Below are 17159 nucleotides of genomic sequence, written 5' to 3'. Positions count from 1 at the left end.
AACACTATCACTATTCGAACCATAAAAATTGTATTTTATAGAGATTATATTTTAAAAAATAATTTAAAAAATTAAATTATTTTCTGGTGTTATAAACTTTGAAGTTAAGATTTTTTTGTTTGTATAAAAATTATTTTGTTTGATTAAATTTTAAAAATTGCAAAATGTAATATTATTTAAAAAAAATGTTTCTTGTTTGAACCATAAAAATGTTATTAATGTTGTTTTATACCCTTGCATAGGGTATTATAATTTCAGTCAGAAGTTTGCAACGCAATGTAGGAGACATCTCCGACCCTATAAAGTATATATATTCTTGTCCGTCTGTCCGTCCGTCTGTCCGTCCGTTTCTACGCAAACTAGTTTCTCAGTTTTAAAGCTATCTGCATGAAACTTTCCCAAAAGTTGTCTTTCTATTGCAGGTAGTATATAAGTCGGAACGAGCCGGATCGGACGACTATAGCATATAGCTCCCATATGAACAATCGGAAAAATAAATAAAAAAAATTATAACTTTGGTGTTTTTTAATTTTTTTTTAATTCTTCGAGATATAGTAATGGTTAAATATTTCATAGGAACAATCATAAAAATAAATAAAACAAGAAAGGAGGCAAACTTCGGCAAGCCGAAGTTCATATACCCTTGCATTGCAAGAATTAAATGTTTTTGAAAACATTAAAATTATGATTTACTTGCGTATATGTTTAAAAACATTGAAGCTATGATGATTTGCAGCTCAATTATTAGATAGTTATTTTATATAATTTTATTATTTCTATGGGAGCTGTATGATATAGTCGTCCGATTTTGATGAAATTTAAACCGTAATTCTGAGTTATTTAACCATTACTATATGTCGAAGAACTAAAAAAAAATTAAAAAACAGCAAAGTTATAATTTTTTTTTATTTTTTTTTTCGATTGTTCCTATGGGAGCTATATGCTATAGTCGTCCGATCCGGCTCGTTCCGACTTATATACTACCTGCAACAGAAAGACAACTTTTGGGAAAGTTTCATTCAGATAGCTTTAAAACTGAGAGACTCGTTTGCGTAGAAACGGACTGACAGACGGACAGACTGACAGACGGACAGACGGACATGGCTAGATCGACTCGACTAGTGATACTGACCAAGAATATATATACTTTATAAGGTCGGAAATGTTTCCTTCACTGCGTTGCAAACTTCTGACTGAAGTTATAATACCCTCTGCAAGGGTATAAAAATTAACACTTTGGTGTTTTTTAATTTTTTGTAGTTCTTCGAGATATAGTAAATATTTAAATATTTCAAAATTACAGTTTAAATTTCATCAAAATCGGAGGACTATATCATATAGCTCCCATAGGAACAAGCGGAAAAATAAATAAAAAAAAATTATGACTGCTGTTTTTTAATTTATTTTTTAGTTCTTCGACATATAGTAATAGTTAAATATTTCAGAATTACGTTTTAAATTTCATTAAAATCGGACGACTATATCAGATAGCTCTCACGAAAAATAAAAATATATAAACATTTTTTTTAAATGTAACTTTTCTATTTTGTTATTTTTCTTTTTTAATTCTTGTTGTCTTATTTTTAATTTGACAGTTCAGAATTTCGCTTTTTATATCATATAGCTGCCACAGGAACTATCGAATAATTAAGCTGCAAATCATCATAGCTTCAATGTTTTTAAACATATACGCAAGTAAATCATAATTTTAATGTTTTCAAGAATATTAAGTTTTTGAAATAGCTGCAAGGGTATATGAACTTCGGCTTGCCGAAGCTTGTTTTTCCGGACAACCGATGACATTTAGGTCATCCATTTACAAGAATGCCTTTGAAGTTTCAATACCTGAAAATGCAATTTTCATCATTCTTTGAAAAAAATTTGGCGCTATTTAAAACCATAACGTAATCGCTTGAAGCGATAGTAGCCATTGCTCGTGGAAAATGATGTTACATTCGAGTTCTATTTAATGAAATCCTGACCTCAGATCTAAAAGTGAAAAGTATTTAGCTCTACCCAATTGGTCAAGAATATCGTCAATTCTTGGTAGAGCAAATTTTTCAGACAATACTTTTTGATTGATTACTAAACGCTATCTTTTATCATTAAAACCTGGTAGTGATTTGTTGGTACAATTAGTAGTGGACTATTATACTCTGAGGCTGAAGGTTCTACTGTTTTAAACTTAAATTGTTGTGGAACATTTTTGTTGAGTTTGGCTAGGATTTCATTATGGTTTGTGTTTTATAAAATTGTATTCCAGCTAGTGGTTCAATCTTTACTGTATTTAATTTACATTTATATTTGTTGTATTTAATATTCGGACAAATGTGTTTTTAAAATCTGTAATTGAGTTTCCAATAAATAATCCACTTTCGATTTCTTGATTTGATATAATTATATACCTGGTTTCTGTTTTTATATTAATTTTTCGGACGACTTCGGGTCTACCTGGCAGTTATATATATTCTTGATCAGCGTCATTAGGAAAGTCGACCCAGCCATGTCCGTATATCCGTCCGTTTCTACGCAAGCTAGTCTCTTAGTTTTAAAGCTAACTGCATGAAACTTTCCCAAAAGTTGTCTTTCTATTGCTGGTAGTACATAATTCGGAACGAGTCGGATCGGACGATGTATCTTTTTCATTTTGTAATTTTTTTTAAAATTCTTTTTGACTTATTGATAATTTGACAGTTCAGAATTACGCTTTTATTTTTATTAATATCGGAAAACGATATCATATATCTGCCATAGGAACTATCGAATAATTGAGCTGCAAATCATCATAGCTTCAATGTTTTTAAACATACACGCAAGAAAATGATAATTTTAATGGTTTTAAGAATATTTAATTTTTGCAATAGCTGCAAGGGTATATGAACATCAGCTTGCCGAAGTTTGCTTCTTTTCTTGTTTTTTTGACTTATTAATAATTAAGCAGTTCAGAATTACGCTTCTCATTTTATAAAAAATCGGAAAACGATATAATTTATCTGCCATAGGAACGATCGAAAATTTGAGCTGAAAATCATCGTAGCTTCAATGTTTCAAAACATATATTTAAAATGTAGGTGATTTACAATAACTGCAAGGGTACATAAACTTCAGCTTGTTTTTGAGACCTGCGACCTTTACCAACCCTTACAGTCATTATCTTACTTTTTTTAAGGTTTGCCTGCAGACTATAGAGCACACAACATTGCGAGTTTGTTAAGCATTAATCACAGCAAATAACGTCATATTATCAGCGTTCATTAAGACTGATATGCCTTCTGGTAAAAAGTCATTCAAACTGCAAATTGTTGATTTGGCTAAGCTATACTACTGTAACCCATAAAAAATAGGCAATTTATGAAATTAGGAACTAAATATATTATTTATATATTTAAAAGTAGCGAATATTAACAAAAAAAAACTGTTTTTTGGTGTAATAAATTATATTTTTTTAATTTGTCCAAATGTACAATTTTCAACCGATCCAAAAGTCTGTAGGTCATTTTAGGTAGGACCCATTCAAGATAATTGAATCTTATTTTTAAACCGATCGGGAAGCTTGTAAAACGCGGTTAAAGTCTGCCTGCGAGGGGTCGCTCATCAGAACGCCGCCATTCAAAATCTACGACCTTTCCGCTTTCACAGAATATTTATAAAATTGTAAACTATCAATTAGGCTAAAAAAGTGGATTAAAAAAAAAAAGTGAGACTGGTATAGCCCATTAAGGGGTTAAACGGGCTTCCTCGTACACAAAACAGCTCATTTTCAATATTTTTTTTGTCCAAAACTCGGCTATTACGGCGTAATTTACAGCAGTCCCTTGGAAGAAAGGTGTCTCTGCGTTGACAGCAGAACTTTTTGCAGTAAATATAAGAAATGCATGTTTTAGCTAAGACCATGAACTAGGTATTAAACTAAAAAACAAAGTCAAAATTGTATTTTGACAAACATTTTTCGAAATGCTAGCATTGGTGAAAATGTTGTCGACGTTTTTATTTTTTGTAATTGTTGTTATTGAAAAAAAAAATATTCGTTTGTTCCAGACCTTGTTAATTTTATCTTGAATACCTGTGCATAGTTTCAATACGTTCGGTTGAGTAGTTCGCAAGAAATTTTGACAACCGACTTTGAAAAGACAGTTTCGAGAAAAGGTTTAAAATAAAAAGCTCTATGATATCGTTTTACGAAATCAAATTATTACTATGTAAAAGATTATTTAAAAAAAAATTCAAAAATAATGAAATTACATTTCATTTTGTAGAGAAATTACATTTCTTTTTGTATTTATTTATTTTTAACATTTTGATTATTCCCATGGCAGCGATATGGTCGTCCGGTTTTGGTGAAATTCAAAACATAATTCTGAAATATTTAACCGTTACTATACCTCGAAGAGCTAACAAAAAAAATTAAAATACAGCAAAATTTTAATTTTTCTCTCGTTCCGGATTATGTACTACCTTCAATGGAAATACAACATTTCGAAAGTTTAATGAAGATAGCTTTAAAACCGAGAGACTAGTTTGCGTAGAAACGGACAGACGGACGGACAGACGGGCATGGCGAGATCAACTCTCCTAGTGATGTTGATCAAGATAGGTCGAAATGTCTTCTTCACTGCGTTGCAAACTTTTGACTGAATTAACAAAACCCTCTGCAATGATATAAAAACGAATAGTTTTTGCCGGATTTCTGAGACCCAATTCGTAAACCGTATATTGAGGTCGGTTGCGATTAGTTTCAAACAAACATTCAAGCTTGAGATTTTTCTCTGGTTGTGGGTTAAAGTGGGACCTTTCTTGTCGATAGGAAACTGTATGGTTTTCTTGACACTGCCAGGGGTATATTGTAAGAACGGGATATGGCTAAGAGCCGATGTTAACATCTGTTAACAGATTTGATTGTTTTGGAGAAATTTCGCTGGTATTTGGTCTGTACCATCCTCGCTGATTAAATGGCAAGACCCACTTTTCTTTTAGATATCTGCCGATCTAGGACCTCATTCAATATCAACGGAAGTGCGAACGAAATTTAGTATATAAGGCAGCTAAAATATGGAGTTTTTTTTTTTTAGTAAAAGTGAGACGGTAGCATTCTTGCCAATGCCCAAGAACCCTTGCTTCTTCTTACTCAAGCTCTATGGCGATCCAAAGCTTTGAAGTACTCCCGGTGGCTTTTATTGGAGATTTTTTTAAAGGTCACATTTAATTCATGAGTCAAACCATGTTTGAGTAAAGGCGTAGTCACTTTGTTTTGCATGTAGGCTGACGCTTTATTGATACTTGGGGTGATTTAATGTAGGGATGATTTCGTGTATAAAATTGTTGTCAAACCTTTTGATCCACTTTTCTCGCGCTGTAAGCTTCTGGGAAAGACAGCTTTTGGGCTCTGCTAATTCGATTCGAATATCCTAAGGCATGTTAAATTTTTTATTAAGTTATGCCAACAACCTTTATAAGACAGTCATCTATAACTTAACTTTATTGCACTCTTACAAAGGTTAGTTTTCCTTTCGCGTCTCCAGAAGTTCTCCCATTTAAGACTGCCACAGTTCTTAAAGTTGTAATCCTTTGCTGTAGCTTGTGTTATCGGTTAATCTCTACTCCATAACCCTATACGAGCAATAAAGTTTCCTATTCAAAGAAACGCCATTTGCTTTTAAAAAACTCAATGCGGTTTACGCATCGAGCCCTCAACAAACATGTCCAGGGGCTTTAAGATGGTGTTCAGGTCATTTGTGGTGGTGGCGAATTTTGTGTAGCTTACCTATGTTGTTCTTCTTTTCCAGGGTGTTCCATCAATTATGATACAATACAGAGGATTTGGTCTTACAAAAGCTTAGCCAGTATCGAAGTTTCCTGTTGAATGGTACCAGATTTGTTTTATTTGGGCTTACCAGCAGTTGGTAGATTAGTTGAACAAATAGTGGAGGGGAGAGAACTTCTTCTTGAGGGGTTTCTCTGATAACTCCTCTAGTAGCTTGGGTTCCATAGTTCGTTGAAGTTTAAAAAATCGTAGTTATCATTTTTATACCCATTATTCGTAGTATAAAGGCGTATATTGGTAAATGGGTAAATGGAAGCGTTTCCGACCCTATAAAGTATATACAAGGTGAGTTCCAAAGTAAACAGGACTTTTTGAATCTAGCGCCCTCTAGTGGCGCCATCTATATGTCAACTGGTGCGTTAGAATCTGCTATCGAAATGACATTTCATCTATTGGAAGTGAGGTTATTGCGTTTTAAGTGTCTCTATGTTTTTGTCATCGGTGCGAAAATGAGCTTCGAACAAAGAGCCAACATTAAATTTTGTTTTAAAATTGGTAAAACTTTTACCGAAACGTTTCAATTGATGAAACAAGTTTATGGCGATCAATGCCTATCCCGTAGCAGACTACACGAGTGGTTTCAACGTTTTCAAAGTGGTCGTGAGGACATAAATGACGATGAACATGTGGGCCAACCAAAATCCGTGATCACCGAAAATTCCATCGAAACTGTGCGTGAATTCATAAAAAATCAGCCGAAATCATTATTGAAATTAATGGTAATAGAATTGAATATCTCCAAAACATCGATTTGTCGCATGCACACTTACAAACGGTGTGTGCATGGTTTGTTCCGCACAAATTGACTGAATTCAACATTCGAAAGGCATCATTAAAGAGGCAAAAAAAGATCCGAACTTCCTTTACAAGATTGTGACTGGTGACGAAACGTGGTGTTTTCAATATAGTCCCGAAACGAAACGCCAGAGTGCTGAATGGAGGGCGTCGGACGAGCCGAAACCCAAAAAATCGCGCCTGGAGAAGTCAAAAGAGAAGACAATGCTGATTTGTGTTTATGATTCCAAGGGTATTGTTCACAAAGAATTTGTTCCACCCGACCAAAACGTTAATGCGGTATTCTACCTCGCAGTTTTGAAGCGTTTGGTGCGCCGTATTCGACGTGTTCGCCCCGAATATCGCGAAGATTGAAGTTGGCGTTTGTTGCACGATAATGAGCCGTTTCATCGATCGACGCTTGTGTCCGACTATTTGACCGAAAATCACATTTTAACCATCAACAACTCCCCATATTCACCTGACATGGCACAGTGCGACTTCTACCTTTTCGGAAAAATGCATTTGCCGATGAAAGGAAAGCGTTATGCAGACGTAGAGGCCATTCAAAAGACTTGCACCGGCAAACTGGCGGCCATACCGGGCAACGAGCTAAATCACTCGTTCGACATGCTTTTGGACCGTGCAAAACGCTGTATTAAAGCAAACTATTTTGAATAAAATAAATTGATTTTGACAAAAAAACTATTTGTTTTTTTTTTTTTTTCTTGATCAGGATCAATAGTCGAGTCAATCTCGGAAGCTATAAAAACTCGAGATTTGAGATTTGAAATGCAGACTCTATTGATTCGTACGCAGCGCAAGTTTATTTAAAACTGATCCACGCCCACTCTAACGCCCACAAATCACGAAAGTCTGTTGCGTCACTCCGAGACACATTCTGTTAATGTGTTTCGGTCATATCTGTCGGTAGACTCAAACATTATCAAAATTGAGTTATTATTTTAGAAGTTTTAAAGTTATTAAGTCCTCTGCCGCCTCTATGCCCCTGCTCGGTCGCTGATAGGCAGCTGCTCTGCCGGTGATCACTGATGTAAAGAACTGTTAGCGAGTGGTGTGGGTGGCGCATTCTCTTAGCTTCTCGTGTTGCCTATGCATTTGGGGCAGATTTTTTTTCTTTTTCTTTTCCTTTCGGATACTAATAATAGTTGTATCAAATCCTATGGTATGATAACCTAACTAACAGTCGTATGACTGAGTTATGGGGCCCTTAGAATTATTGCTGGTCATTCTGCTGAAAACCCGAGTGAAGCTTCTTGCGAGATGATTTGGGTGCAGAGAGAGTTTATCATTGTAGGTCGCTTTTTGTTTGTCTGTTTCATCTTTTACTGCAAGAATGCCGAGGTCTCTGTTGATGTTTTGGTTGTGAAAATACAATGGTGCCCCAGTGATAGTTCTCAGGATTTATGATTGTGCGCGCTGTATGATGTCGGGGTGATGTCTGGAAGCCATATGTCTAGATGGGCTTGAGAGTGGAATTGTACAGCAAGACCTTGTATTTCAGACGCAGGGGCGATCGAGCGTTTAAGACCCAGTGGAAGCTGCTGGCTTTTAGTTTTTAATATAGTTTCTTGCATTCGAAGTGTCTTCTCCAGGTTAGTCGTCTGTCTAGGTGAACGCCGAGATACGTTACTTCGTTGACTTGGGGAATCTGCGTACTATTCAATGATAGTGAAGGGCATGTTTGCCTGTTTAGTGTAAACGCATTTTTGTTCATTTATTTTAATACCACAGTCAGATAGCCACCTCTCTACTACGATGAGGTGATTGGCTAGTTGTGTTGTTGCTCGGTTTGGGCATCTAGCGACTTAAGATTGCAGTGTCGTCAACGAACTGACGTAGGTACAAGTGCGCTTCCTTGCCAGACTCCGATAATGTAGTCGTCAGATGTTGTTGTGTTGCACCTTTCTGCGAAGACTCTGTTGTAGAGATACGGCTCAAGTAGCTTATGAGTGTATGTAGGCAAGTTTCTTTTTGATTTTATAAATGAGGCCATCAAGCAAGACTCGATCGAAGGCTTGAGATACATCGAGGAATATTGCGATGCAATGAAGGCTGTCCGAATTTCTGATGTTAATCTGTTAATTTGTTCGATTGTTCCATGGCTTGGACGGAAGCCAAATTGATGGGCCGGGATATCTTTATGTGCTTTCAGATATGGTATTATGTGTGTTAAAAAGCATTTTTCCAACAGTTAAGACATACACGATAATAAACTAATTAACAAATAAATAGTATCCGAGACGTATTATCCCATTGAAGAGTTTCATAATAACCTCGGTAGCAGAGATTGGAAGTTCAATTATAATTTTTGGGGTTATAAGGTCACCGCCCCGGGCCTTTTTCGGTTTCAGTTCCCGAGTGACTTTCGCGATCTCCTTTTGCTGAAACTGTGTTGGTATGGAATTAGTTTCAGATTCGGTTTGTGGTAACACAAATGGACCAGTGGCTGAGTTCGGCTGGAAGACTTTTCGGAGATGTGAAGCAAAAGTTTCGGCTCTATCTTTGTCGCTGCGGGACCAGCTTCCTGATGAATTTCTTATCGGAGTGACTGTTTCGATTGGAGAGCTTAGGTTTGGGTGAGCCCTCAACAGAGGATATTTTGTATTCGTTGGCGAAAGCGTTTTCAGCGTCTTTCTTCAGGGCTCGGTTTAGTGTGCGTGTGGCTTTCTTAAGACGTTGTTTTGAGAATGGCGATCTGTTGGTTTGCCAAGCACGTCGCAGTCGTTTCTTTTCCCAGTACAGTCTGTTCAATTTGTAGAATTGTTTTGAAATGGTTGTTTTGCTAGTCCTTCCCTTTTGGTGTTAAAATAGAGACAGCTGCCACAAGTATATCTTCAAGAGCATCGGTAGAACAGTCGATGTCCGCTTCGATGTTAAGCTGCGGGGTTAATTCAATGTGAGAACTTAAATACTTTTTATATTTTAGCCAGTTGGTTCTGTGCGATGTCAGCCTGTGGGGGTGGTCTGTGGTTTCTGGGCTTTGAAGATGAGTTATAATTACTGACGAATGGTCAGATGAGAGGTCCGAAAGCGCTTGGCGCTTATTATGTGGAATGTTTTTTGTCACCTCAAAATCTATTAAGTCAGGGACCAAGCCAGGCGAACGATTTCACGAGGGTGGGGACGCCGGGTGATCCCACTGGTCACTTCCGCGATTGGGACACGTAAGTCGTTTTCCGCGTGCCGGAGGCCAAAAATCCACCGGGCTGGACCTTCGGGCGAGGCCAAGCCAGGACACTGTTTCGCGAGAGTGGGGCCGGCAGGGGGCGTCACGCGCAAGTCGTTTTCCACGTATCGGAGGTCAAAAACCCACCGGGCTGGACCTTCGGGCGAGGCCAAGCCGGGTAGAATTTGTCGGACGTGGAGGGGGTTGAGGGAAAAGGATGGCGGTATGGTCGACCAGTCGGGAATGATGTCCGCGCACAGGTCACTTACACTACGAGGAGGGAATCTAAGATACTAGACCAGACGGGACGGGTGTCCACGTACCGGTCGCATGCACTGCGAGGAGGGAATCTAAGATACTAGACCAGACGGGACGGGTGTCCACGTGCGGGTCTCAAATACTACGATGAGGTAGGCTGAGATACTAGACCAGACGGGCCGGATGTCCGCGTACAGTTCACATGCACTACGAGGAGAGAAGCTACTGATCGACTGCGAATAAAAGAATCACAAACGAAGGGTTTCACTTTTACTTCTTCTCTTTATTTTTTTTCTAGATTATTTTATTTATATAATACCCTCCTACAAGTCTGCTACACCGTCTTTACTTAACGGGGAGGAATATTATGTACACTAACCTCACTGGTCGCGTGCCGTCGCGCGGTCGAGGCGTCACTCGGATTACACGGAAAATTACTGCGGGAGACACGTCCGCCCCGTCTTACCATTCCGACACAAGAGAGCGCTCGCTCGATCGGTGTATGACCACCTTCCCCACGCTCCCTTTTTCTCGCTTTCGGGATTTCTAGTATATTCCTTAATTTCTAGTATTTTCTATCACTCACCAAATATCGGCTAGCGTTGCCTATAACCTTACATACTACCAAAAATTGTATCGTACACCGTCTAGGTGTGTACGTTACACTATGAAGCGATCTCCTAGTAAGTTGTAAAAAACCAAGAATTGTCCTTCAGAAATTGTAAAGCGAGGCGGGCAGTATACGGCGGCTGTAGAAAGGTTTCCGTTACCTAGCTGCACTATGATAGACGTGGTCTGCAAGTAGTTTGTTGCAAACCTTTGGTGAGCATGGTGCTTGATGTGTTCCCAAATTAGAATGCCGGTTCCGCCGTGGGCTTTATTATCGTAGGTTTGCCATTAATTATTTGGACTGCTTAGCTGCAAGCAACTGTAAAACCATGTTCTGGTTTTGACATAATGTTTCCATGGTCGTTTTCTTATACTTCCATCATACTTTGTTGCATGGTAACCATCATTTATTCCTGTGTGCGTTATGACTGTCCTGAGTCCTAGGTTTCCTAGATTAGACTGGAGTGGGTTTTCCGTTCCTGATCGAAGGGCATCGGCGTATGAGAAGCCCTTCTGGGTATTAAGCTGACCAAATGAGGATCTTCCGGGTCGTTTTTGAGTAAGCTTACAATTTTTAAGCATTTGATGGCGCGTGGTTGTCAATCGTCGCATGCGGTTTTTCAACTCCTTGTAGACCACACGGCCTCTGTAGTTAGCCGTGTGATTTCCTCCGCAGTCTCCACATTTCTTCTTTTGGGGGTCTTCCTTTGGTCTGAAGTTTGGTTTCGTGAGTATTCCCTTTAGTAAGCGGAACAACATGAAAATTTCCATTCCCGACCAGCGCAACAAACTTGTTGACCAGGGCGTTCGAGCTTTTTTCCCTAATGTAAATTGGTGGGGACATAGGTTTCGGTTGTGACTCTTGACCCAGTTCTGGTTGAATTTCAGCTAGGAGAGCAGATCTGTTGTCATTAGATCTTCCGGGTAATTCGTTCTCTCTTTGGACACGTTTTTTTTTTTTGGTTTGTAACCAGTCCCGGTGCTCTGCGGGCTAAGCTTACGCTTAATTTGGATGTAGCTATCCATGCCGGATTGTATGGCCAGGCCTGATTGTTGCATATAGTTTTGTTTTTGTTTAGCTGTCAGAGTTTTTGTTGCCGTAGTATTTGACGCTGCGGTCAACGACTTCGCAGTCGGTTTCGCGATAAAAGACGTTTCTGTCTGTGTTGTTAATTTTGCTGCCGTTGCTGTATTTGTTGTTATTTCTTTTGAAGCAATTGCAGACTTTTTGCATATTGTTGGTGCTCCATTGGTCGATTCTGATGGTGAGGGGGGTTTTACACTGAGAACTCAAGACCGTGCTCTTTGGCTATCGACCGTCAGTAGGGCCGAGATACCCTTGGTAGCCGGTTTTTGGATTTCGGTATCGCGAGTTGATATATACGAGAAGTACCCGTCTCTTCGGATCGCTGAGCTTCGACGCTCTTGCTGCGTCGCTCATTGAGCTTTTTTTAGCGTGGCACTAATCATATCATTGATTTTTTTTTTTGTTGAATAACTATTTACCTCTGTTTTAGCGTCTTTTCGCTTATTTTCTATATTATTTTTGTTTGTGTATTTTTTCATTTGTCTTTAAAAACATTCACTTTCTTCAACTTTTACCGAAGCTCGCGCAAAACACGTCCGCTCACTTGCTGCACTTTTGCAACTTTTGAGCATCATAAACTCCGATTGTATGAAGTTTGTTAGCTGAGTAACGGGCATTTAATAGTCTGGGAACGCGATGCGTCCTCCACTGCCTTACAGTCTTTTGAGGGAAATTAACTTACCAAGGGTATAATAAAAATATTTTTTGTATGTTGTTGTGTTCTGTATCGGCATCACCGTGAAAGTTGATCTAGACATGTCTGTGGAAACTTACACATGGATATGTAAAAAAGTCCCAAAATATGAAGGCTGTGTTTAATATGTAAAATAAGTATAAGTTTGTTTAACACAAAACAAATTAGTATTTAATCAGAATTTGTTTTTAACCATCTGTCCCGAAAATGTAGTCACATTAAATCTGGATGTTGGGATCATTTAAACTCTTCATATTTTCAATACATGTTTATGTTACCCGCTTTATTTACTTTAGACTATAATTATCAATTCATGTTTTTGTTATCTGCTTTATTTATTTTAGATTTTTCGCAAGGAAAGGTACGATAAAATCAGGAACAGCATTCTGGGAGACATTTTGACATCGATCGACCGCTTACCTTCATCAAAAAAAAACCTACGCCCATATAAACTAACAAATAATGGGGGAACTATTCAAATGGTTACAGCACTTGTTCTACAACTAATTCAATGCGCAACTATTTTGCCAGATTCACTTTGTGATACCGGAAAACTATGTACTAAGACTCAATTGAATGTTGCAGATGACGAAAACCTCCCCAGCGGAGCTACAAAAACTGTTCAGCCAGATCAGGATATAATTGTTTTACAAAAGTATGATGTCGCTATCAGTATAGGTGGAAACTTCTTAACAACGTTTTTAAATAAATGCAAATCACGGTCTAATGAAATTGATTTCCGACCACTTTTTGAAAATTTTATTCATGATTTACTGGCTACCGTTAACAGACCCGAATGGCCTGCATCTGAATTGTTACTTTCGCTGTTGGGAACTATGCTGGTTCGCTATGTGTCTGACAAGGGCATAGAACAGAGCATTCGCTTAGTTTCATTGGATTACCTGGGCATTGTAGCTGCTCGATTGCGTAAGGATACTGTTGAATCTCGGTGTAAGGTTAACATAATTGATTCAATGATAAAATCAATAAAAGTAGAACAAGAAAAGGAGGGTGACTTAAATGCAAATAATGTATGTAACACGTTTGTCTAAACTGCTTTAAAAAAAACTTAATAAGAATACTTTACAGGCTCAATTTGAACTACAACCCGAGGAGCAGCGAATCGAGTTTCTACAAAAAATACTTTTGGATTTCCTAGCTGTAAATGCTCAAGAAGAAAATTTAATCTGGGACTATGCTCGGCACTTTTATTTGGTACAGTGGTATCGAGATGTAATTTATCAAAGACGTCGGATAAGGGATGATGGAAAAGGACTGCCTTTGAGAAAGTCTAAATGTCGGACTAAACATAAGACTGGTGGTATGTTTACCAATATAAATTAAGCTTAATATATATATATATATATATATATATATATATATATAAGTTCTGCTCGTATCAACGCCGCTTTTCAGTGGGCTGCATAAAATATTCAAAACTGCCACTTCTTCAAATTAAATTCATACTTCTCGAAAACTAAAGCAAAACCGCGCGAAATCGGCGGGTGATTTTGGTAGTTTATTGATCAAAAAACCTATTTTTAAAGGACTCACTTCATTTCCAGAGGGTACCCGAAAGTAATTCTAAAGAAAAGTATCCCATTACGAAAAAAAGCTCGAGTTTTTAAAGTTTTTGTTGATATTTTATAAACATTTTAATCAATTTTAATGACTTCACAAGAAATTCGATCAGCTAAGTATTCATCTCTTTTCACTAGATTTTTTTTTTACTCAATTTTGCGTGAAAAATATGGCAAAAAAATCCATTCAATAAAATTCTCCGAAATGTTGGCATAAATTAGCTTTAAATATATTAAAAATAGCCCTATACTTTATTTATTAATTTTCACAAAAAAAAACTGACTTTTGGCCAAAACTCGGGCCTGCTGGCCCTGGCCCATGTGTTGTTGTGTCTCTAGATCGTTTGAGTGGTATTTGGATTCAGCACGTGGCGTTATTTACTATAATATTCTACAACATAGGGCTTCTTGTCCACTCCATGAAGCAATATTGCCCCATAGCCAATTGAGCTGGCTTCTGTGTTCAGTTCTATCGAATGTTGAGGGTTAAGTATGATTGGCAACGGTTCCTTTCATGTTCTAACTGCCAGACGATTTCACAGTTTTTCTTTGAAATAAGCAAATACAAAGGCTTTAATGTTTTCGAAAATTTTGGTAAAAACTGCCGAAAGTAAGAAGCTAGCCCTATAAATTGTCTCAATTGCGCTACCGTTTTTGAAAGTGGCAATTCTGTCAGCGCTTCAATTTTTCAAGGATTTGGGCGAATTTGTCCATTGCTAACTTCAAACCCCAGATATTCGATCCTAGTCTTAAGAATGGAACACTTTGTTACATTAAATGAAAACCCAGCCCTGCTCAAGGCCTCTAGTACGACCTGCAATCGATCTAAAGCTTCATCCTTGGTTTCGGCCACAATCAAAACATCATCGAAGTACACTAAGGCGTAAGTGTATGCAAGATTACCCAATGCATTAATTATAACGCGCTGAAACACAGACGGAGCTTTTTTTAAATCAAGAGGCAAGGTCAAAAATTCATATGGACCTTCGGGGGTGACAAAAGCGGTTCGCTCAATTCAATCTGGATAAACCGGTATTTGGTGGAAACCGCTAGCCATATCGAGACATTAGAAATAGCTTGACAATCGGATCAGAAGCCTTGCAATCTGATCAGAAATTAGAGGTAATGGGTACTTGTCTGCAACAGTGTTTTCATTCAAGGCACGGTAATCCACACAAAGACTATCACTCCCATTTTTCTTTTTAACGAGCATCATAGGAATCGCGAAAGGTGAGCAACTGGGATTCATCGATCTTATAACGTACATTCTCTTTTTCATCTTCGATACTGTACTATCTTTTGTGGATCTATTAACGTAATGTCCAAATTCCCTGTTGTAACACGAGTCTTTGGTATTCCTCCTATAAACCAATCAGAATACCGTTTCAGCAAGTTTTTTAAGGCCATCTTGTCGGAGTTACTAAGGTCGCCATCGGAATCTGTTATGTGAATACTAAGCTTTACAGCGTCTATTGCTACACTAAGACCTTGGCTTAAAATTTTTTGGCCAATCAAAACAACGAATTTTAGATATTTGTCCATTACAACGTGAAATAAAGTCTTAAAGCAATACTGTTTAGCGCCGCTATTTGAACGCAGTTCCATAATATAATATATGCCGCCTATGTCGCCTATTTTAAAAAGACTTTCTGGCGCATACACTTGCCTACAAAATATAAATGCTCTAAAAATCGCTGTACACTATGCTACACAGAACATGTACTAGCGCTCACTACTGTGCCTATTGGGGCCGTGGCTTTGATCTAACCAAAAACTAAATTTTGGATTACAGGACCATAAGTATGGTTGTCACGTCAATTCGCTAGGGCTTGTGATAAATTGGGTAAGCTTATTTTATGTTTTCTGCTGAAATCGACATTAGAACAAAAATTTCAAACGGCTACAAAAGTAAATTGTTTCAGCCTAATTGGTAGGCTGAAACATTGGATTGACGTATGCCAACGAGATTTGTGTCCTCCCGTTATCTTTTTAGCTGTAAAATCGTCGTCAGTTTGTACATAAAGCGGATGCTTTAAATGCAGCTAAAAATGATCTGCATTCATGATTATAATCTTCCTAAAATATAATCATTTATACTTAGTATATTAATAGACATCGTTTTTATTTATTTATAACATCAATGTATATCATAATGTTCACTAAAAACTTAAATTTGTATACCCCAAAAAACTTAAGAAAAAAAATAGTTGTTCATTTTTGTTTTTTCCATTTATTAAATTTTATCATCTATAAAATTTAAAGATCGTTTTTCTACAGAAATTCGGAGTCAATGGCCTCAGCTTTAATGGCGCAACGTCCAATTTGTGGTCGTTCGTCCTGTAAGACCAATGATCGAGCGTCTAGTGGAAAAATGTAGATCCTCAGGCACAGTACAAAATGTTTCCGTTCGTACGAATATCGAACGCGGAATTGCAGCAGTGTCGTCCGACTTATGCTTGAAAACCGTCAAAAATTGGATTCAGCGTTTGGGCTTCAGCAAGCGTGCCCGTGTTGGCCATGCAAAAGAAATCGAGTTTTATACATAATGGCATCGAATGTACTTTCACAGGAATAAAAAATTTCATTGATATCCCAAAACAACATTTAAAAAAGCGCTATTTTTAAAAACCCTTTTCATCAGCCCAGCAAATAATTTGGAGTTTGTTTCAACCGGTAGACCTACGTACTGGCCCACAGATCCGAAAAAGAACTCTCAGATATGAATGTAAATGTCACTGTCACAAGTAGACTGCCGCATTGTCTAATACGCGCTCAAACACTCGCTGGTCTGTCAGCTGACTATTACCATTTTCTTCTTTGCATTTTCGACCAGCCACAGCCCATCGACAAACTGGTTGAAGTAAAGAAAATATATATTAGCTCCCAAATCAAGCATAATCCAGAACTATCCTGCTAAGGTGACATTAAGCCCCCTTCTACAAAAAAAAAAATTTTTTCCAGAATATTTTCTGAGAAAACTTTTAAATATTTTGATCTGAAAATTTGTTCACATATTAAGGTATCTTTTAACTATATGTCAAGACTAAGTATTGGAAAAAATATTTTTTTGGAAAGCAGATGCACTTGATCTTCGGGAGCTCCACTCAAAAATATGTTTTGCGGTGACCACTATATCTGTGAACTAC

General features: G+C 37.6%; 1 protein-coding gene across 12 annotated transcripts in view; it reads left to right on the top strand.

Moving 5' to 3' along the window:
* Nucleotides 1-17159, top strand: part of LOC128256335 (nipped-B protein) — a 215936-nt gene that overhangs the window by 87624 nt on the left and 111153 nt on the right. For all 12 annotated transcript variants that reach the window (XM_052986636.1, XM_052986627.1, XM_052986634.1 and 9 more), the window contains exons 10-11: nt 12778-13464; nt 13523-13754. In XM_052986636.1, coding sequence (XP_052842596.1) covers nt 12778-13464; nt 13523-13754 — 919 coding nt within the window. The remainder of the gene's footprint in view (nt 1-12777; nt 13465-13522; nt 13755-17159) is intronic.

Source organism: Drosophila gunungcola (assembly GCF_025200985.1).
Source record: "Drosophila gunungcola strain Sukarami chromosome 2R unlocalized genomic scaffold, Dgunungcola_SK_2 000015F, whole genome shotgun sequence".
Taxonomy (NCBI): domain Eukaryota; kingdom Metazoa; phylum Arthropoda; class Insecta; order Diptera; family Drosophilidae; genus Drosophila; species Drosophila gunungcola.
The sequence above is the reverse complement of the archived record's forward strand: the minus strand, read 5'-3'. Positions and strand labels throughout refer to the sequence as shown.